This window comes from Chlorocebus sabaeus, chromosome 27 (genome assembly GCF_047675955.1).
Source record: "Chlorocebus sabaeus isolate Y175 chromosome 27, mChlSab1.0.hap1, whole genome shotgun sequence".
Classification (NCBI taxonomy): domain Eukaryota; kingdom Metazoa; phylum Chordata; class Mammalia; order Primates; family Cercopithecidae; genus Chlorocebus; species Chlorocebus sabaeus.
In genome coordinates, this window is record NC_132930.1 from 48470797 (window position 1) to 48491559 (window position 20763).

A 20763-nucleotide genomic window follows, 5' to 3' on the forward strand; every position below is an offset into this window, starting at 1 on the left:
CTGCCTTGGCCTCCCAAAGAGCTGGGATTACAGGTACCAGCCACTGTGCCTGGCCAATCACTTTTTTTTTTTTTTTTTTTTTTTAAGACAGTGTCTCGCTCTGCTGCCCAGGCTGGAGTACAGTGACACAATCTCTGCTCGCTGCAGCCTCGACCTCCTGGGCTCAAGCGATTCTCCTGCCTCAGCCTCCCAAGTAGCTGAGACTACAGGTGTGTGCCACCACGCCTGGCTAATATTTTTTGTACAGATGGGGTTTCGCCATGTTGCCCGGGCTGGTGTCAAACTCCTGGGCTCAAGCAATCTACCTGCCTCACCCTTCCAAAGTGAGCCACGGTGTCCAGCCTTAAATCACTTTTTATACTTTCTGTTCCCTGCAGAGATTTTCAAACTCTTTTGAGGCAGGGTCTCACTGTCGCCCAGCTAGAGCGTGCAATGGCACGATCATGGCTCACTGCAGCCTTGACCTCCTGGGTTCAAGCAATCCTTCAGCCTCAGCCTCCTGAGTAACCGCTGGGGCTACAGGAGGACACCAGTACCCTTGGCCGTTTTTTTATGTTTTGTGGAGATGGGGTCTCCCTATGTTGCCCAGGCTGGTCTCAAACTCCTGGGCTCAAGTGATTCTGCTGCCTCAGCTTTCCAGTGCTTTCCAGGTGTGAGCCACCACGCCCAGCCTATTTCTCTTCTTTAAGCACAGTGAGGTGTGGCACCTGGCAGCCCCCACCCCTGCAGTCCGTGCAGCCCTCTGTCTACTGTCTGCTGGGTCTCCAACCCACCGTGGTGTCGAGACAGGGTCTCACTGTCACCCAGGCTGTCTCCGTGCTGCACGTTGGACTTGAAAACTAAGAACCTAAGAATCATCTTATGCCCATATTGAAGGTATTCTCCCCATGAAAGACTCTGAATTGACTCTACCCGGAGCTGGAAGGCACCACCAGACTCCAACCGGGACCACCTCACTGGAGTGAAGGCTAAGGGTCTCCGATCACCCCAGTCCTCTGAACCTAGGCTGCAACACTGTGTCAATGCCAGTCCACTTCCGGTACACCCCACCCTGAGTGTAATACTGTGGGGTCCCAGCTTCTCTCCACTGGGCCCCACTTTCCTCGGCCTGAGTCATCGGTCCTTACCTCCATCTGGCCTGGCCAACACTCTGGGGGCAACAGCAGTCTCTTGCCGCTCACCTCTGACTCCCTGCCCGTCGGTTCTGGCCTGGTGATTCCTTTCTATTTCATATTCTATTGGGTATTTTTAGTGCGATGTTTCAAGATATCTTATCCCACTTTCTGGGTGTCTTCAGTGGGCCAGATTAGTCCCAATGCCCCGTCCACCAATCCCAGTGACAAGGAACTCCACACTCTCCTTGGAGGTGAAATTCCATCTAAAAATAATCAATCAGGTTGGGTGCAGTGGTTCATGCCTGTAATCCCAGCTTTGGGAGGCCAAGGCAGGTGAATCACCTGAGACCAGGAGTTCAAGACCAGCCTGGCTAACATGGTGAAACCCCATCTCTACTAAAAATACAAAAATTAGCCAGGCATGGTGGCACGCACCTGTAATCCCAGCTACCCGTGAGGCTGAGGCAGGAGAATCGCATGAACCCAGGACGTGGAGGCTGCAGTGAGCCGAGATCGCACCACTGAACTCCAGCCTGAGTGACAGAGCGAGACTCTATCTCAAAAAAAAAAAAAAAAAAAAAATCAATCAACCTGCTGTACATCCTGGCCTCCCTGTGGCCTGGGCTCTGGACACTCCTGGAACGAGACAACACGGTCCCTACAGGAACAGCAAGCTGGCCTGCTCAGCCGACAGTGGCCCCAGAAGGCAAGCAGCAGGGAAGAGGGCCCCCAACCACACCTCCCACATTCCCACCATAGCAGCTTGCCTGTCTTAGGCCTCAGTTTCAAGACAAAAGGGGTGTCCATGCCCCCGGCCAAAGAGGGACCGCCGGGCGGGACCAACCTTCCTCTTGAGGACGCTGAGCTTCTCCACCACGCCGTCCAGCAGGCTGACCACGGAGTCCACGGCAGGGCAGCCGCTCAGTGTCTTCTCCAGCTCGGCCACCACCATGGTGACGTGGCTCGTCTCCCGGTCAATGTTCTTCTGAGCGGCGCGAAAGCGTTTGTTCAGCGTCTCGTAGGGCACCTAGACAGGAAGGAGGATGGTGAGGAACCGCTCCCCTGGTGTGAGCCCCACCAGCCACACACCCAGGACACACCACGTCTCCTCATGGCACTTGTAGAGGCAGAAGTCTCAGGAGGTTCTTGGTCTCAAAGGATCTACTCTAAACCTCAACCAAGACCCACAAAAGCCCTGGTGAGCGGAGAGCCACTCCACATCCCTGGATGAGAAGCAACCGCAATTTTTGCCAAAAACGTTGTAAGTGTATGTAGGCAAAATAAACCCAAAGTTCATCTAGAATAATGAACAGTCAAAGAAATTTCCAAATAGGAGAGCAGTGACCGGGGCGTGAGGCCATCAGATGGTAAAACACAGGATTGGCCGGTGATCAGCTAGGCTGGTGCGGCTGCAGGCGCCACCGCACGAGGCCGGGCCGGGCAGGGACAAGGGTGCACGGGGCGTGGGCTCCACACGGGTTGGGGTTGGGCACAGCAAGCCTCAAACACGCAGCTGAAGCCACGGCGCACAACTCACACCCTCCTGCACGAGAGCATTTGCCTTCCCCACTCATAAAAATCATCCATTCCCTATGGAAAATAATCTTAACGTCATCGTTAGTCTTCTGTCCCTCTGGAGAGAAGTGCTGCCGAGTTCTTCTCTGCCCATTCCCTGTGCTCTACGGTTTGAAAGCAGCATGAATGACAGAATCACGCCCCAGCGCTCCCCAGCCGCCATGGCCGGGCTCTGGCAGGAAACACTGCCCGTGGTCGTGGTCCTAGCTGTGCTGGCAGCCAGCAGCTCACCGCACAGTGTGTCAGCAACATGGCCATGCTGCTGCCCGGGAGCAGTGGGCCCAACTCTGCCGTCGCAGCTGTGCTGGAACAAGCGCTCCACCTCTGCCTCATCTCCAGCCGTGCCCAACCACGGGGGACAGACTCTCGGGCACTGCCTGCTCCCCCAGCCCTGGGCGGGCCTCGACCTCGAATCAGCCACTGTGCTTAGCCGTGAGGTCACGTGAGGAAGGCAGGGCTGCAGTGAGGGAGACCAGGACGCAGATCAGCACTTGGGCTTCCCAGGACTGACACAGCCAGGGCAACAGAGACTGGGCTGGCCTCCGTCAAGGAAGGAGTCACACAGCAGGGCTCTTCCCCAGACTTTCCCCCCGAAAGCAGGAGCAGGAGGAGGGTGGCAAGGCCAGCTCTGAGCCATTCCCCTCGGCTGCCACTCCCCACTCAGCCTGGCCCCAGCTGCCCTCCACTCAGACATCCCCCAGGGCCGATGTGGACCCACCACAGGTGACAGTGTGCACACACTCTCGTTCACACCAGACAGCCACACAGGAGGGCATGTAAATGGCAGCCAGCATCACCATCTGCTACCGAGCAGGACTCACACTTACTGGTGAGCAAATGAGTCTTAGGATGTTGAGAAGGCAGGCAGGGAAGCTGTCAAGGTACAACACGATTAACCAACTCACAAAGCAGTGACAACACGAGATGGACTCGAAGCCAGGCACCGTGTGTGGCATCCGGAACCAAGCTTGCTGGTGCCACACGGCCTGGGGTCCCATCACCCACACTGCCCACCTTCAAGATTTCTGCCAAGGATTCGGGACCGCTTAGGAAAGTTGGGAAAAATTCTTTTTTTGTGCTCTACATCCAGTGATGGGAAGTCACAGCAGACAGCACTTCAGCTCTCCATAAATACCTGACCAGTGCAAGCAAGCTCAACGAGACCCACTGGGGAAGGCCCCAAAGGCCCCCGAGGCTCTGACACCACAGCCAGACACCCACCCGCGCCGCGCGACTCTCCCACTGGAGACCCTATCTGAGCGTGTCCTGCCACGAGCTGGAATTTCTAAAGGACGCAAAGCACACTCAGTCTTCGCTCTGCTCTGCCGGGGTCTCACACGAGCAGGACAGAAAGTCTTTGCCATTAGACGGACAGACAAAGAGGCACAACCATCCTCGCTTGCACGGAGGAACCCACACAGCATCCACACACCAGCACATTCCAGACCGCCACCAGGAAAGCAAGGCCTCTCTGGATATCCCTCAGCTGCATTCAAGTTCTTCGCGGGAACGGGGCCTTTCCGACCTGTCCGATCGCTGGCGGGCCATCCGCCTCACCGCGGTGCTTACGCTGCTCAGGCACAGGGCAGCTCCGGGCAGCTGATGTGCTACAGACAGGAACTCCCAGGGCAAGGCAAAGAGGCCCTGCCCAAAACTCGCTATGGTTACGCAGGACGCGAGCATGAAGGAGGCCCAGGAGGGGCTCACCGGGGCCACGGTGTCTTCCCAACTGGGAAGACCCCCACCTCCCTGCCAGTGGCTCTCAGGGTCCACGTCCAGCCGCTTACTCCTCAGGCCTCCCACGCCTCTGCGCACGCTCCTCCCACCTCCCTGCCTCCGCTCCTCCTCCTGCTGCTCCTCTAGCGCTGGCCTGGGGCTACCCAATCTGCGTTCAGCGGATGAGCACCGCAGACCCTCTCCCTCCTGCGGGGCAGCTGCTGACCACGCCCCCCAGAGACGCCAAGCCAGCCCCGGAAAGCAGCGCCTCCTCTTCCGGGGGACCCAGCACGTGACTCCCGGCCCTAAAAACTCCCCTACACTGGCCTGGGCCGGCTGGTTAGCAACACCCCCTTCACAGGCTCCTTAAAGGGCATTTGGTGACCGAGTGAGTGGAATTTCAGAAATGCTGAAGACTCTAACTCGAGCCAAATTATCACTCAAGAATGAGGACAAACTGAAGTTGCTTTCAGATATGCAAGGGCTGAAAGCTGAACACACACAAACTTTTCTGGGAGAAAAACTTCTCAGAAATATTGCTTAGTGACCAAACATAACAAATCCATGGAGAAAGACAATGTAAGACACAAGATACAGCACTGCAGAGAGGGGCCAGCAGATTGTAAGACACAAGAAACAGCACTGCAGAGAGGGGCCAGCAGAAAATATAGCTCGCCCAAATGAGGACAGGCAACCTAACAGACTGTATCACAAGAAGAACTGTGAAAAGGGGCAAAGCACTAAAAATAGATTCCTAATAGCACAGGCAACAGAAAGAGACAAATGGGACTACATCAAACTTAAACATTGCAGCGCAGGAAAAACCAAGAGAGTAAAAAATGGGAAAAAATAGCTACAATCCAGGATCTGCATATGAAGCTACTATCCCGAATGCACTTTTAAAAACTCCTACAACTCCACAACAAAATGAAATCTTCAATTTTAAAATGGGTGAAGGACTTAAGACACTTCTACAGAGAAGATAAACCAATGGCCAAGCGGTACATGACAAGATGCTCCACACCACCAACCACTTGGCAGACGCAAGTGCAAACGGGAGGCATCACCTTGTGCCTGCTAGGACGGCGATCGCTGAACACGAAAGCTACGCCATGGCAGGAAGCGGAGCAGCGGGACCCGCGTGCAGGGCCAGGGAATGTGCCCAGCGCAGTGTGGAGAGCAGCCAGGCAATTCCTCAGAACGTTAGGCACTAGGCTCCTGAGTCCCCAGCAGGCCACGAGAACTGAAGGCAGGGTCCCAGGAGGTATCTGCACAGCTGTGTTCATGGCAGCCACGAGGCAGAAGCAACCCAAATGTCCATCACCAGGGGAATGAAGGAAGAAAACGTGGCAGTCACACGCCACATAATGACATTTTGGTCAACAACAGACCGTACAGGTGATGGTAGTCGCATTAAGATTAGGACACTGCATTCTCACTGCACCTTTTCTGTGTTTCCACATGTATGATGCAAACCACCGCCGTGGAACAGCCGCCTGTGGTATTCAGCACAGTGACACGCTGAACAGGTTTGCAGCCCAGGAGGGTTGTACCACGTGTACACACAGGCTGTACCACGGTGCGAGCATGCAGCAGCCACACCGTCTGGGCTCCTGTGAATTAGTCCGTTCTGCGATGTTCGCACGGTGAAGTCGCCTAATGATGCACTTCTCAGAGCTTTTCCATGTAAGTGGCACATGACTGTATCTGCACATGTAACAGTTCATTTCAGGCATCAACTTGATTGGATTAGGGATACCTAGAGAACCCATGAAGCATTACTTCTGGGTGTGCCGGTGCGGGTTTTCCAGAGGAGACTGGTGGATGAGTGGGAAGATGCCCTCCAGGTGAGTGGCACCACCCAGCCCGCTGGGGCCCAGACAGAACGAGAAAGGAAGAGGATAAGCAATTTCCTCTCCCTCCTGGAGCTGGGACCCTGCCCTTTGGCATCAGAACTCCAGGGTCTCTGGCCTTTGGACATTGGGACTTGCACCAGCATCCCCCAGGGTTCTCAGGCCTTTGGCTCTGGACTGAGCCATGCACCAGCTTCCCAGGGTCTCCAGGGTGCAACTCTGCTGGGGGACTCAGCCTCTGTAATCACATGAGCTGATTCCCCAACAAATCCCCTCATCTATCAATATCCAGTATGAGTTCTGTCTCCCTGGGGAAAACTAACACAACACACAGTGGAATAGTATTCAGCCTTTTAAAAGAAGGCAGTCCTCTCACACGCTGTAACATGGATGAATCTTGAGGACCTTCTGCTGAGTGAAAAAAGTCAATCATGAAAAGACGAATCTGCATGACTCTGCTTGTGTGAGGTATCTCACACAGTCCGACTCTTAGACACAGAAAGCAGAATGGTGGATGCCAGGGGCTGGGGTGGGGAGGAGGCAGTTTTGTTCAATGGCTATGGAGTTTCCAGTTTGCAAGATGAGAGGGTCCTAGTGATACAGATGGTATGACGGTACTGTGTGCTTATGGTACAGTGTCTGTGCTATAAATGGATAAAGTGGTTGCTGTATAAAACGGTTGATGGCAAATTTTATATATATGTAACATTAATAATGTCTTAAATTTTAAAATGTTAAAAAAATTCTAATGAATTTTGATAAATGGCACCTGATTGCAAGACTTCTTATAAAGCTAGAGTGATCAAGCCACTACAGCACTGGTCTAGGAATGGATACAGTGGTCAATGCAGGTGGGGAACCCAGAAAAGGACCCACAGGCAGGGCCCATTTACATCCAGCCAAGGGGCCAAGGCTACTGAGGGGAAGGACAGTCTCTGCAACAGCCAGGACAAGGAAGGGATGGCCCTCAACCCAAACCTCACATCCCCATGACAAGTGCTTCCGTATAGACCACGGACCTAAACATAAAAGCTCAAACTGTGAAACTCCTTAGAAGGAAACATGGGAGAAAATCTTCGCATCCTTGAGACAAGCAACGGCTTCTTAGGAGGATATAAAATGCACCAACTGTAAAAGAAAAATCCATCCTCTGAACCTTATCAAAACTAAAACTTCTCCTCTTCAGAAAACAATGTAGAAAATAAGAACATGAGCCATAGACTGGGAGAAGGCCTTCATAGCACACCTGACAAAGAGCTTCCATCTGGAATACGGCCAACTCCTGCAGCCTCAGTATTAGGACAAGCAACCCCCCGACCCGTTTGTGTGTTTTTTTTTTTGAGACAGAGTCTCACTCCATCACCCAGGCTGGAGTGCAATGACGCAATCTCGGCTCACTGCAACCTCTGCCTCCCGGGTTCAAGCGATTGTCCTGCCTCAGCCTCCCGAGTAGCTAGGACTACAGGCACCCGCCACCTCACCCAGTTAGCAATCTCATTTTTTTAATGGGGAAAAGGTTTGAACAGGAACATCACAAAAAAGTTCTATGAAGGGCAGGTAATCTCTAGGAAGACATGCAACATCATGAGCTGTCCGGGAAATGCAAATTAGACCACGGCGGAAGGCATGATGATGAATTTTACGGGTCCATTTGACGCTGCCAGGTTCCCCAACAAATATTTGGCCAAGTATTATTCTGGGTGTGTCTGTGAGAGCATTCTAGGATGGGATTAATGTGTCAATGGGTAGACTGAGGAAAGCCCACAGCCTTCCCATTGGGGAGGGGCCTGCCCAATCTGCTGAGGACCTGAAGGGAAGGGCAAGGCTGGGTAAGAAGGAACTCCTCCTGTGGGCGGGGCATGGTCTTTTCTGGCCTTTGCACTTGGTCTAAAACCCTGGCTCTTCCTGAATCTCCCGCCCGCCTGACAGCTTCCGGGTTAAAACTGTTACCGTCGGCCTTCTTGGTCCTCAGACCTTGAGACTCAGACTGGAACTACATTTCAGCTCTCCAGGGTCTCCAGCTTGGGACTTAGCCTCAATAACTGCACCAGCCAATTCTTTGTGATACATCTCCTTACGTGCACGCATGTGCACACACACGCACCCCCCCCACACACACACCCCCCACACGCACGCACACGCACCCACACATGTGCGCACACACCCACATGCACACGCACCCACACGCACGCACCCACACACGTGCGCACACCCCCGCGCACACCCCCACACCCACACGCACGCACCCACACACGTGCGCACACACCCACACCCACACGCACGCACCCACACGTGTGCACACACACCCACACGCACGCACCCATGCACGCGCACACACCACACAACGCACGCACCCACACACGTGCGCACGCACCCACACGCACATGCACGCACCACACACATGCGCACACACCCACATGCACGCACCCACGCACGCGCACACACCACACAACGCACGCACCCACACACGTGCGCACGCACCCACACGCACACGCATGCACCACACGTGCGCACCCACATACACGCACCCACGCACGCGCACACACCACACAACGCACGCACCCACACACGTGCGCACGCACCCACACGCACACGCACGCACCACACACGTGAGCACACACCCACGCACGCACGCGCACACACCCACACACACGGGCGCCACTGGCTCTGTTTCTCTGGAGAACTCTGGCACCCAGAAGAACAGTTCCAAGTCAAGAGACCGCCACCACATGCTGTGGAGCCGGGATACCTGGACTCTTGCTGGCCGCCGTTCTAATGATCCTTCTGGAAAAAGCGCTTAGTTCTTTAAAAGGTAAAGACACCGACCAGATGACTCAGTCATTCCACTCCCAAGAAAAATGGACATAGAATATCCACATACAGGTGCAGGAATGCTTGTTCACCACAGTTCCAAACGTCCATTGACCAGGATGGGTAAACAAACCGTGGTGTGCCCACAAAGAAGAGTCCTCCAGCAATCAGAGGGAGGGCCGTGCCGCCTGGAAGCAGCTGGGCACAGCAGCACACGTGACTCACTCACAAGGCACCCTAACCAGGGCCGGGCTCACCTAGTGCAGCGGCTCTCCACAGGGACAATGTGCTCCCCAGAGGACATCTGGCAATGTGTGGAGACCTTTTTGATTTGCCACAATTGGAGTACGGCTGTGAACTGGACAAACCACAAGAGGAAATTAACTGGAACAAAGAAAACCTTATCGATCCACCAAAAGAAATAAAAAACCAAAGACAAAACTATAGGAAACAGAAAGCAAAATCAGACAGTGAAGAGAAGTCCACAGTATTAGCAATCATCATAAATCTGGACGGCTACGGAAAGACAGAAACATCAGTACAAGTTTTTTGTTTTTAAAACATCTCTCAGAAACCGAAGCAGATTAAAAAAAGGATAAAGCCACAAAGCAGTACCATTCAATAGAGTACAACGTGAGCCACATTTGTATAGTTTCATATTTTCTAGTAGCCATAGTACAAAGAAACACATGAAATGTATTTTAATATATTTTATTTAACCCAATTCATCCCAAATACGTTCATTTAAACAACATAAATAATTATCAGGGGCCAGGCGTGGTGGCTCACGCCTGTAATCCCAGCACTTTGGGAGGCCGACGCAGGCGGATCATGAGGTCAGGAGAACGAGACCATCCTGGCCAACATGATGAACCCGTCTCTACTAAAAACACACAAAAAACTAGCCGGGCGAGGTGGCGGGCGCCTGTAGTCCCAGCTACTCGGGAGGCTGAGACAGGAGAATGGCATAAACCCGGGAGGCGGAGCTTGCAGTAAGCGGAGACCATGCCACTGCACTCCAGCCTGGGCCACAGTGCGAGACTCTGTCTCAAATAAATAAGTAAGTAAACAATTTCAGGGCCAAGCACGGTGACTCATATCTGGAATCCCTGTGCTTTGGGAGGCCAAGGTGGGAGGACTGCTTGAGGCCAGGAGTTGGAGACCAGCCTGGGCAACATAGACATCCCTGTCTCTACAAAAAATATACAAAATAAAACAATAATAAATAATCATTAGACATTTTACATTCGTTACCCTCTTGGTACTAAATCTTGCAAAGCCAGAGTGTGTTTTACATTGAGAGCACACGACGATTTGGACCAACAACATCTCAAGTACTCGACAGCCACGTGGGGCTCCCAGAAAACATGCCGGTGAGGTTAAAGAAACTGGAGCCACACTACCAACAGGGGAGGAGGGTGTGTGGGGTTTGACGGGAGCGACAGAACCTGGGCCTCAACTTTTGACCCAGGTACTCTACTTCTATGGACCCAGACTAAAAACTCCCCACTCCTGTGTGCAGAGCTACACACCATGGACCCCCCTGACCTGCTGGAACCCCCCCTCATCGGACCCCCCTGCCCTGCCAGCATGGTGCAAGCATGCTCTTCAGTTGTCTATTAAGCTGAATCATACAAAAAATCCCAATGTCATTTTTAATTTTACCAATTTTTACTGATAGAATTCACAGGTCATACAATTCACCCTTTTAATGTGTACAATTTAGTAGTTTTTAGAATAAGCACAAGGTTGTACAAATCACTCTTTACTTCCAGAAGATTTTCATCGCTCCAAAAAAGGAACCCACTGTAGTCCCCTCAGACCCAGGCAATCAACCACCAACCGATTCCATATAAATGGAATCTCACGGGATGTGGACTTTCGTATCTGGCTTTTCTCACTTAGCACGTTTACCAAGTTCACCTGTGATGTGGCATGCAGCGACACCATTCCTCTTCATGGCGGTCTTCCAGGCTATTCATATACCTATTTGTTTAGGAATTCACAAGTGATGGACTTTTGGCTGCTATCGAGAAGGAGATGGTATTCTTTGTTTTTGTTTTTTTTTTTTTTTTTTTTTTTTTGAGACGGAGTCTCACTGTTGCCCAGGCTGGAGTGCAGTAGCACGATCTCAGCTCACTACAACCTCCGCCTCCCAGGTTTAAGCGATCCTCCTGCCTCAGCCTCCCGAGTAGCTGGGACTACAGGCGCCTGCCACCACGCCCGGCTAATTTTTTCTTTTGTATTTTTAGTAGAGATGGTGTTTCACCATGTTGGCCAGGATGGTCTCAATCTCCTGACCTCATGATCCACCTGCCCCGGCCTCCCAAAGTGCTGGGATTACAGGCATGAGGCACCACACCCGGCCCAAGGATGACATTCTTAAGAGTTTCTACTGCTCTTGGGGATAAGCTGAGGAGAGGAACTGCCAGGTCCTATGGTAACTCTGTGTGTCACCTGAAGAACGGGCAGGTTGTTTTCCGAGGTGGCTACATATGAGGATTTCAATTCCCCACATTCACACCCAACAACTCGCCATTGATTTTCCTACAGCCCTTCTGGTGGGGTATGAAGCAACACCTCACTGTGGTTTTAGTTTGTATTTCCCTAAGGATTAATGATGTGCTTAGTGGCCATTTGTGTATCTTTGCAGAAGTTTGCTAAAATTGTGTGCTCATTCAAAAAATGTTTTCTTGGCCAGGCACAGTGGCTCACGCCTGTGATCCTAGCACTTTGGGAGGCCGGGGCAGGGAGATCACGAGGTCAGGAGATCAAGACCATCCTGGCTAACATCGTGAAACCCCATCTCTACTAAAAATACAAAAAAAATTAGCCAGGTGTGGTGGCGGGCACCTGTAGTCCCAGCTACTCGGGAGGCTGAAGCTGGAGAATGGGGTGAACCCGGGAGGCGGAGCTTGCAGTGAGCCGAGATGGTGCCACCGCACTCCAGCCTGGGCGACAGAGCGAGACTCTGCCTCAGAAAAAAAAAAAAAAAAAAAAAGTTTTCTTTTGCCTTTGTATTAATGAACTAGAAGAGTTCCTAACCTATTCTGAATACTAAACCCTTAACAGATATATGACTGGCAAAGATTTTCTCCCCGTTCTGAGCAGCTGTCTTAGTCAGCTCAGGCTGCTGTAACAAATATCACAGACTGGGCGAGTGAAACAGCAAACACTGATTTCTCATAGTTGTGAGGGCTGCATGTCTGACCTCAAGGTGCCAGCATGGTGGGGTTCCTGGTGAGGACCCTCTTCCTGGTGATGTCCTCACGTGGTCCTTCCCACGTATGTGCATGCTGAGAGCGCCCTGTTCTGTCTGTCTTCCTGAGGACACTCATCTCAGCACTGGGTCTCTATCCTCGTGACCACCTTCAAACCCAATTACCTCCCAAAGGCCGTACCTCCAAAAACCACCCCATGGCAGGTTAGGGTCTAAGCACACGGAGCTGGAGGGACTCAGACACTCAGCACACAGCGGTAGTCTGCAAAACTTCCTCAACAGTGTCCTTTGAAACACAACCTTCCCATTTTAATCGTCCAATTTACCTATTTTATGCGTGTGCATGTGTGTGTGTGTTTTAGGCATTGTAGCTAATAAACCACTGCCTAATTCCACGTCAGGAAAATTTACATCTTTAAGAGCTTTATAATTTTAGGTCTTACATGTAAGTCTGACCCATTTTAATTTTTTCATACGGTGTGTGAGGTTGAAGTCCAACTTCATTTTTTGCTTGTGGAGATCTAATTATCTCAGCATCACTTGTTAAAAACACTATTCTTTCCTATCTTGGCAGCCTCGCTAAAAACCAATTCCCATGAATGCACGGGTTCACATCTGGACTCTGATTCCACTCCGCTGATGTGCATCGACCCCTCTGCCAGCACCGTGCAGTCTTCATCACCACAGCTCCATAGAAAGCGCTGAAGTCAGGAAGCACAGGCCTCACAACTGCTTTCTCAAAGATGGCTCCTCGCATTTCCACATGAATTTTCAAAACAGCTGTCAATGTCCACAAAAAGGCCAGCTGAGATTTTGACACAAAAATCTACTGAATCTGTAGGTCAACTAGGGGAGTATTGCTGTCTTAATAACAGTAAGTCCTATTTCTAAGTATCTTATTATTTTGGTGCTGTTGTAAATAACATTTTAATTTCCTTTTTGATCATTTCCAAGGTAAAGAAATATAACATATTTTTACTTATCTTGTATTGTGCAATCTTGACGAACTAGTTTATTAATACTACCAGTTCCCAAGCGTATTCCTTAGGAATTCCATATAGAAGATCATGTCATCTGCAACTATAACTTTACATTTTCTTTTCCAGTCTGAATGTCTTTTATTTATTTTCCTTGCCTAACTGTCCTAGTTAGAGCCCTCAGGATGATGCCAAATGTAAATGGGAACTGACATCTTTCATCTTGTTGCTGTTCTTAGGAGGAAAGTGTTAATGTTTGGCATGAAGCAAGATGTTAGCTGTGGGTTTTCCACAGATGCCCTTTATCAGATTGAGGAAGTTCCTTTCTATTCCCAGTTTTTTTCAGCATAGGAGTGTTTGTATGATGAAAAGGTGTTGGATTTTGTAAAGTGCTTTTGTTGCATCTATTGAGATGATTAGGTGGTTGTTGTCCTTCATTCTATTAATATGATACATGACATTGATTTTCATGCATTGAACCAACCTTGCATTTCTGGGGGAAATCCTACTTAGTCCTGACACATAATCCTTTCTATATGTTACCAGATGCAGTTTGCTAAGATTTTGTTAAAGATTATGGCATCTATTTCTTTCAACCGGAACGATGGTCTGTGGCTTTGTGATGTATTTGTCTGGTTCAAGGTTATATCAAGGTGATACTGGCCTCACAGAAGGAGTTGGGATGTACTCCCTCCTTAACTGTTTTTAGGAAGAGTTGGTGTAAATTCTTCTTTAATGTTTAACAGAATTCATCAGTGAAACCATCTGGTCCTGGGCTTTTCTTTGTGAGGTTTTTTGTAGTAACCACCTGTTATAGGTCTATTCAGTCATCACTTTTAACTTACAAAAATAACAACTATATATGGTTCAACCTAATATATTTTTCCTTCTACACATTTTGTCTGTGTCCTTTGTCCAATGCTTATTTGTTTTTATTTACTTATTCACTTACTTATTCTTTCATTCATACAGGGTCTCACGCCGCTGTTCGGGCTGGAGCCCAGTGACACAATCATAGCTCACTGCAGCCTTGAGCTCCTGGCTCAAGTGATCCTCCTGCCTCAGCCTCCCAAAGTGCTGGGATTACAGGCATAAGCCACTGTGCCTGGCTTGGTATTTGCTTTTAAATTCTGGTTCTATCTTATCTGGTTATACCAAATAATTAAACTTTTATTTATCACATCTCCCCAATTTTTCCTAAGTAATTTGTTGCATTACAGCTTTTTACAATCACAGGATTTCTCAACTTAGCGAATGTTAAATTACGTTTTCTCCAGTACGTCTTCCCCTTCGGTGACTCACAGAAGTAATCCTCCCTGATTTCGTCACTGAAACAGAATGTGGCAAGCAGCGTGAGTGGAGACATGCGTGAAACGTCTGCACCTGCTTGCCCGCTGCCCCCACACTGTGCCATCAGCTTCAGGATGTGCTTCCTCAAACCTTCTCCAGCCTTTGCCGTGCTTCTCTGACAGAATTTGCTGACAAAAAGAAACGCATTTTAGTGTGTCATCATCATGTTTTCACCAACACAGGAAGGAAGAATTTCCCCAATGGCATGAGGCTCTTTGTCTTTTGCAATTAACCATAAGAGGTTTCTAAATAGTGATTACGAAGCTCATCACAGGGCCAGAAGTGCTGGATTAAGCCCTGGGTGGCAGTTTGCATCCCCCTCCATCCTGGAGGGCCCAGTCTCATGTTCTGGTGCAGGGCATGTAATCACGGTGGCTTCCTGCCATCCTGAGCTAATCTCCCCAAGCACAGCACATACCCTGAGGGAGGTTCACAAGGGACAAAAATGCTTCGAATCCCCCAAGAGGCTTCTTGAAAAAAACGACACTTCCAGTCAACTTCTGAGGGGATGTGACCAGATTGACATTGCACCCTACAAAGTTCACAGTGGGAAGAGCACTGTTGGCCCTGAGCTCCGCACTCCCAGTTAGGCTCAGCCTTAGCCAGCTGCTTCCTTGCAGGAACCTTTTTAAGCCACTGATCCATCCTAGAAGGGGTATGCGACCGACAGCGGCACACAACGCAGCACCAGACTCAGAAGCCAGCAGCGTGGAAGAGCCAGGGCCATGCCCCATGCAGTCCAGTGCCCTCATTCCTGGGTCACTCTCTAACCAAACGACACACAGACCACAAGTGGGTAGGAATGTCAGTTCATATACACGACATTAGCAGAGCTTCCTTCCTCACCTTTCCATAAAATATTTCAAAGGAAGCCAGCTGTTCTGCCACAAAGTCACGACTTTGGCAGTTACACACCTGGCTGTTGTGTCTGGCAGGGCCCAGCCCTTCTTGGTGTCCCTTTCATTATAAATAAGAAATGTTTCATCAAACACAAAAGAAGCAACATGATATCATTACGGTCTCATGCAGAAACACGGCATCCTCTGCTAGTGCCAATCTTCCTTCAGGCCTTTACTGAAATAGCACCGTGGCAGTCAGGCTGCCTGCTAAGGACACTGTTGGATTGTCTGTTTCTGCTGCTTTGGGTTATGGCGAATGGGATGTGTTCTAACTGGCTGGCGGTGGTATAGAGAACAGCGATTGGGTTTCGTGCACTTACTGTGTGCCCTGTTATTGTGCTGACTTTCTCAATGATCACATTTACTTCTATTTCAATTCTTACTGCTTTAGACAGAATTGCCAAAATAATATTTAATATTATTTTGCTCATTTGTTAATTGGAAAATTGATTTCTTCTCTATCCTCCAAAAGAGCTTATAATCCCAGTGGTCAGAAACAGGTAAATACCATATGTGAGACGGCAGTCATGACTCAGGAGGAAAAAGGGCGGACGTGGGAGATGCTGGGGCTGCGGTTTCAACAGTGGGGTCAGAGAAGCTTCACAAGGTGACAGCTCAACAAAGACTGAAGGAGATGAGGACATGGGCCCACGGACACTGGCAAAGATTGAAGGAGGTCAGGACATGGGACTACGGACATCAGCAAAGACTGAAGGAGGTGAGGACATGGGCCCACGGACACCGGCAAAGATTGAAGGAGGTGAGGACATGGGACTACGGACATCGGCAAAGATTGAAGGAAGTGAGGATATGGGCCCACGGACACTGGCAAAAATTGAAGGAGGTGAGGACATGGGACTACGGACATCGGCAAAGATTGAAGGAGGTGAGGATATGGGACCACGGACATCGGCGAAGATTGAAGGAGGTGAGGACATGGGCCCCCACATTGGCAAAGACTGAAGGAGGTGAGGACATGGGCCCCCACATCAGCAAAGATTGAAGGAGGTGAGGACATGGGCCCACAGACGTCAGCAAAGACTAAAGGAGGTGAGGACATGGGACCACAGACATCGGCAAAGATTGAAGGTGAGGACATGGGCCCACAGACATCTGTGGGAGGAGTGCTCCAGACAGAGGAGGGTGGCACTAAAACCCTGGGCTCAGCATGCTGGCCTGGCTGAGCGGCAGCAGAAAGGCCACTGGCCCAGTGCCCTACAGGGCAAAGGGCCTGGGAGCCACTGTAACAACCCTGGCCTTCATCCCCAAGACAGGAAACTCCTAGAACAAAAGGATGACAGGATCCGGCGCTGGGGCAGCTGGGGTGGGCATGGGCAGAGTAGGACCAGCCAGAAGGCTATTCAGTATTCCGGAGAGAGATGCGACTTGAGCCACAGGGGCAGAGAAGGGAAGAGCAGCAGCAGCTGGGCCTGGGCATGTCCTGACGCCAAGGTGAAGGGGATGACGGGCTGGGCATGAGCTGCAACAACAGAGGCGTCAAGGCCAACCTGAAGGTTCTGGCCTGACCAAGGGAAGGGAGACTGGTAGAATTGGTTTGGGCAACAGGTGTTAAGATGAAAAGCTCAGATCTAAATATGCCAAGGAGCTGGGCGTGGTGGCTCACACCTGTTATTCCAACACTTTGGGAGGCCCAGGAGGGAGGACTGCTTGAGACCAGGAGATGGAGACCAGCCTAGATAATGGAGCGAGAACCTATCTCTACAAATAAAAAAATTAGCCAGGCATGGAGGTAGGCGTCTGTGGTGCCAGTTACCCAGGAGGCTGAGGCAGGAAGATCGTCTGAGCCCAGGAGGTCGAGGCTGCAGTAAGCTGTGATGATGTCACTGCACTCCAGTCTGGGTGCCAGAGTGAGACCCCATCTCTAAAAATAATAATTTTAATGCCAAGGTGCCTTGCCAAGTGGGTATGTTTTACGGGCTACTGGACACAGGGCTCTGGGGCTGCGAAGATACCTGCCTGGGAGTCATCAGTATACACAGAGGGTCCTAAGAGTCCACTAGACCCTGTGAGAGCACCAAGACAGCAGCACTCACAGCAACACCCAAGGCCAAGGACTGAGCCCAGGGAAACGCGAGGATGGTGCTCTAGGAGCCCGAGGGGGTGAGCTGTCTTCTAGCCCCATAAGAGGTCGAGATGGGCAGCAAGAATCCAGCATGGGTCTCAGCAGTGTCTTGAGGTTACCTGGTGCCCCGGCTATAGCACTGCGATGGGGGCAAAACCAGATGAGAAGCAATTCCAGAGACCCCAAGGCAGGGCCGGCTCAGAGAGAGGGGACCCGTGGGTTCCGCCGACAGTTAACCAGAAGACGGTGTGTGCCTCTTCAGGTCACAGGGACGGGGCAGGGGGTCTGGCGCATGAACAAACGTTGGCCTTGGGTGGAGCACAGATGACATATTCCCAGTAATGGGAAGGAGACAGTGAGCGCAAGTGGGCAGGGAAAAGACAGGGCCAAGCCACAAGCACAGCACAAGGATGGGGGCAGGCGCGGGGGGCTCATGGAGAACAGCTGGCATATGGAACAGTACCTGGGGTACAGGGTGCTAAAATGCCTCTAGAGGCATGGCCATGCTGCCAGGCAGTACTCGGCACCCACTCCAGGCCAGCAACCAGGTTCCTCAGAGTTAGGTGCAGCTTCTGTGGCCAATGCAGGGGCCTTTCACAGCAGGGTTTCCATGCTGGAATGTTCTAGAACAATGGGAAGGAGAGAAGGGCAGGGGCTGGGGCTACATGGCAAGGGGTGGAGGGGAGGCAGAAAGGAAATGCAAGAGGCTGACCACACCCAGATGAGGGCACAGGCTGTGAGACCAAGACGTACTCTGGAACGCGGCAAGTGGACAAAAAGTGAGAAGCAAAGTTTAGAAATTTCCCAGACAGACGGGGTAGAAATTGGTTGGGCCAACAGCCATTGACTGTGACTCCTGTGCCAGGCACTCATGCGTGTGAAGTGAACGACGACAAAGGCCAGCCCCTGCCCTCACAGAGCAGACGCGCTAAAGTAGACGCCCAACCAAAGCACAGACAGATGCAGGCGACCACGTCAGACTGTGACGAGTGCTGCAAAGGAAACCAGGCAGGCAAGGGACAAAGGGCAAAAGGAACCACATCCCAATTTTATTTAGGGCAGCAATGAGCCCACACTCAGGCGCACTCTCTCCATACACACACACGCACACACATACACACACGCACACACACATGCACACACGCGCACACATACCCACACACGTGCACATATACACGCATGCGCGCACGCACACGCATACACGCACAAACGCGCGCACACATACATGCACACCCACACACACGCGCGTACACACGCACACACATACATGCACACCCACACGCGCACACACATACACGCACACACGCACACATATACACACACGCACACACACACGTATGTATTTTTTCAGGCTCCTTCTAAGCTAGAAATGGCCAGCCCTACGCTTTGGGTAATGAGCTGAAGGTAAACACTCGAGAAGATCTCTGCTAAGGGCCCATGCAGGGAGCTGGCCACGCAGGGCGGCACTGTTCCCCCAACCCTCCTCCTGGTTGCGAAGGTCGCAGCCCCAGCAGCCATCGTGGACTCAAGGATAAACGTGAGAAACAGAAATGGAGAAAACCTCCAAGTTCTGGGCTGTCACTGAACAAGTGCCAGGGGAACATCACTGTCAACTGACTTGGGAAGGCTGGCTTAGTAAGGCAGGTCTGGGGCTTCTCTGGGGCTCCAAGGCCAAGATGCAGCATTTCGTTTTGCGCCTGGAATCGTATCTTTGTGAACTGCCTCCCAGACATGCGAAGAGCGCTCCGGGAGGTGACTACCCGAGATGGCCTCAGGGGGAGGCCTGGGGAGGGCAGCAGTGTGGGGACAGGAGCATGGAGACCGTCTGTGAAGCCACACGACCTCTGGAGGGCTGGCTGGTGACATAAAAGAACAAAAAGCCCCCAAGACTAGAGAAGACAGTGCAGGCATGTGAGGACATGCAGCGAAGGGTGGGGAGAGCCCAGAGGATGGTGTCACAGGAAACAAGTGAAGGGAGTGTCTCAAGGCAGTGGGGTTCGCTGTGGACTGACCACTTTCAGGAGCATCATCCTGTCCTCAAGAGGAGCATTTGGGTGGAATGTTGGGGGGCAAAAACCTGATTGAGGTAAAACAGGAAGAGAGACATGAGGAAGGGGCAGAGAAAGGGAGTCACAGCTGGAGGAGGACATGGGGCAAGGAAGGGGTTTGGTTCACAAGAAGAAGACTCAAGAGCCATCTGCACACCAGGGAGCCGCACAGCCAATGGGAAAACCGACCAACAGGAGAGGGAGAGCCAAGTGCAGGAGCAGCCTCGAAGCAAGGGCACAGCACAGACAGGGGGGAGGGGACGCAGCACAGGTGAGGGGAGCACAGGCATGGGTGAGGAACGGCACAGGCATGGGTGACGGGGGTGCAGGTGAGGAACGGCGCAGGTGGGAGGGCAAAGGCGCGGGTGAGGGCGGCACAGACGTGGGTGGGGGGGCACAGGCGCGGGTGAGGGGTCACAGATGAGGGTGGTGCAGACGCAGGTGAGGGAGGAGTGGGTGAGGGGGCACAGGCATGGGTGAGGGGGCACAGGTGAGAGCAGCACAGGTGAGGGCAGTGTAGACGTGGGTGAGGGGGCGCAGGTGAGAGAGGTACAGGTGCTGGTGAGGGGGGCACAGACGCGAGTGAGGGGAGTGCAGGCGCAGGTGAGGGTGGCGCAGGTGAGGGTGGCACAGGCGCTGGTGAGGGGATGCAGGTGAAGGCAGTGCAGGTGAGGGTGGTGCAGATGCAGGTGAGGGGGCAAAGGTGCAGGTGAAGGCAGCGCAGACACAAGTGATGGGGCAAAGGCATGGGTAAGGCGGGCACAGGCGCGGGTGAGGGGCGCACAGGTGCAGGTGAGGGGGGCACAGGAGTGGGTGATGGGGGCACAGGAGTGGGTGAGGGGGCACAGGCACGGGTGAGGGGGGCACAGGCGCTGGTGGGGGGTACACACGCGGGTGGGGGCGGTACAGGCGTGGGTGGGGGGGCACAGGTGCGGGTGAGGGGTACAGGCGCGGGAGAGAGGGGTACAGGTGCGGGTGATGGGGGGTACCGGCACGGGTACCGGGGTATACACGTGGGTGAGGGCAGTACAGGAGCAGGTGAGGGGGGTACAGGCGCAGATGAAGGGGGTATAGGAGCGGGTGGGGGGGTACAAGAGCGGTGATGGGGGTACAGGC

The 20763-nt window shown here is 52.1% G+C and overlaps 1 protein-coding gene and 1 long non-coding RNA gene across 5 annotated transcripts in view; both read right to left on the minus strand.

Annotated features, from left to right (window-relative positions):
* MAEA (macrophage erythroblast attacher, E3 ubiquitin ligase) overlaps positions 1-20763 on the minus strand; it is a 50177-nt gene that overhangs the window by 23420 nt on the left and 5994 nt on the right. Inside the window, exons 1-2 of one of the 4 annotated variants that reach the window (XM_073012584.1) lie at positions 4398-4633; positions 1960-2142 (exon numbers count right to left, since the gene is read on the minus strand). In XM_073012584.1, the coding sequence (XP_072868685.1) occupies positions 1960-2067 (108 nt within the window). In that variant the 5' untranslated portion in view covers positions 2068-2142; positions 4398-4633. Of the gene's footprint in view, positions 1-1959; positions 2143-4122; positions 4323-4397; positions 4634-20763 lie in introns of those variants that run through there. The other 3 variants (XM_073012582.1, XM_073012583.1, XM_008018163.3) reach the window with 3 other exon arrangements.
* LOC140710575 (uncharacterized) lies at positions 10718-20459 on the minus strand. Its single transcript, XR_012091650.1, has 2 exons — positions 18063-20459; positions 10718-14745 (listed from the first exon to the last, which is right to left on the minus strand). It is a non-coding gene; the product is annotated as an uncharacterized lncRNA (long non-coding RNA).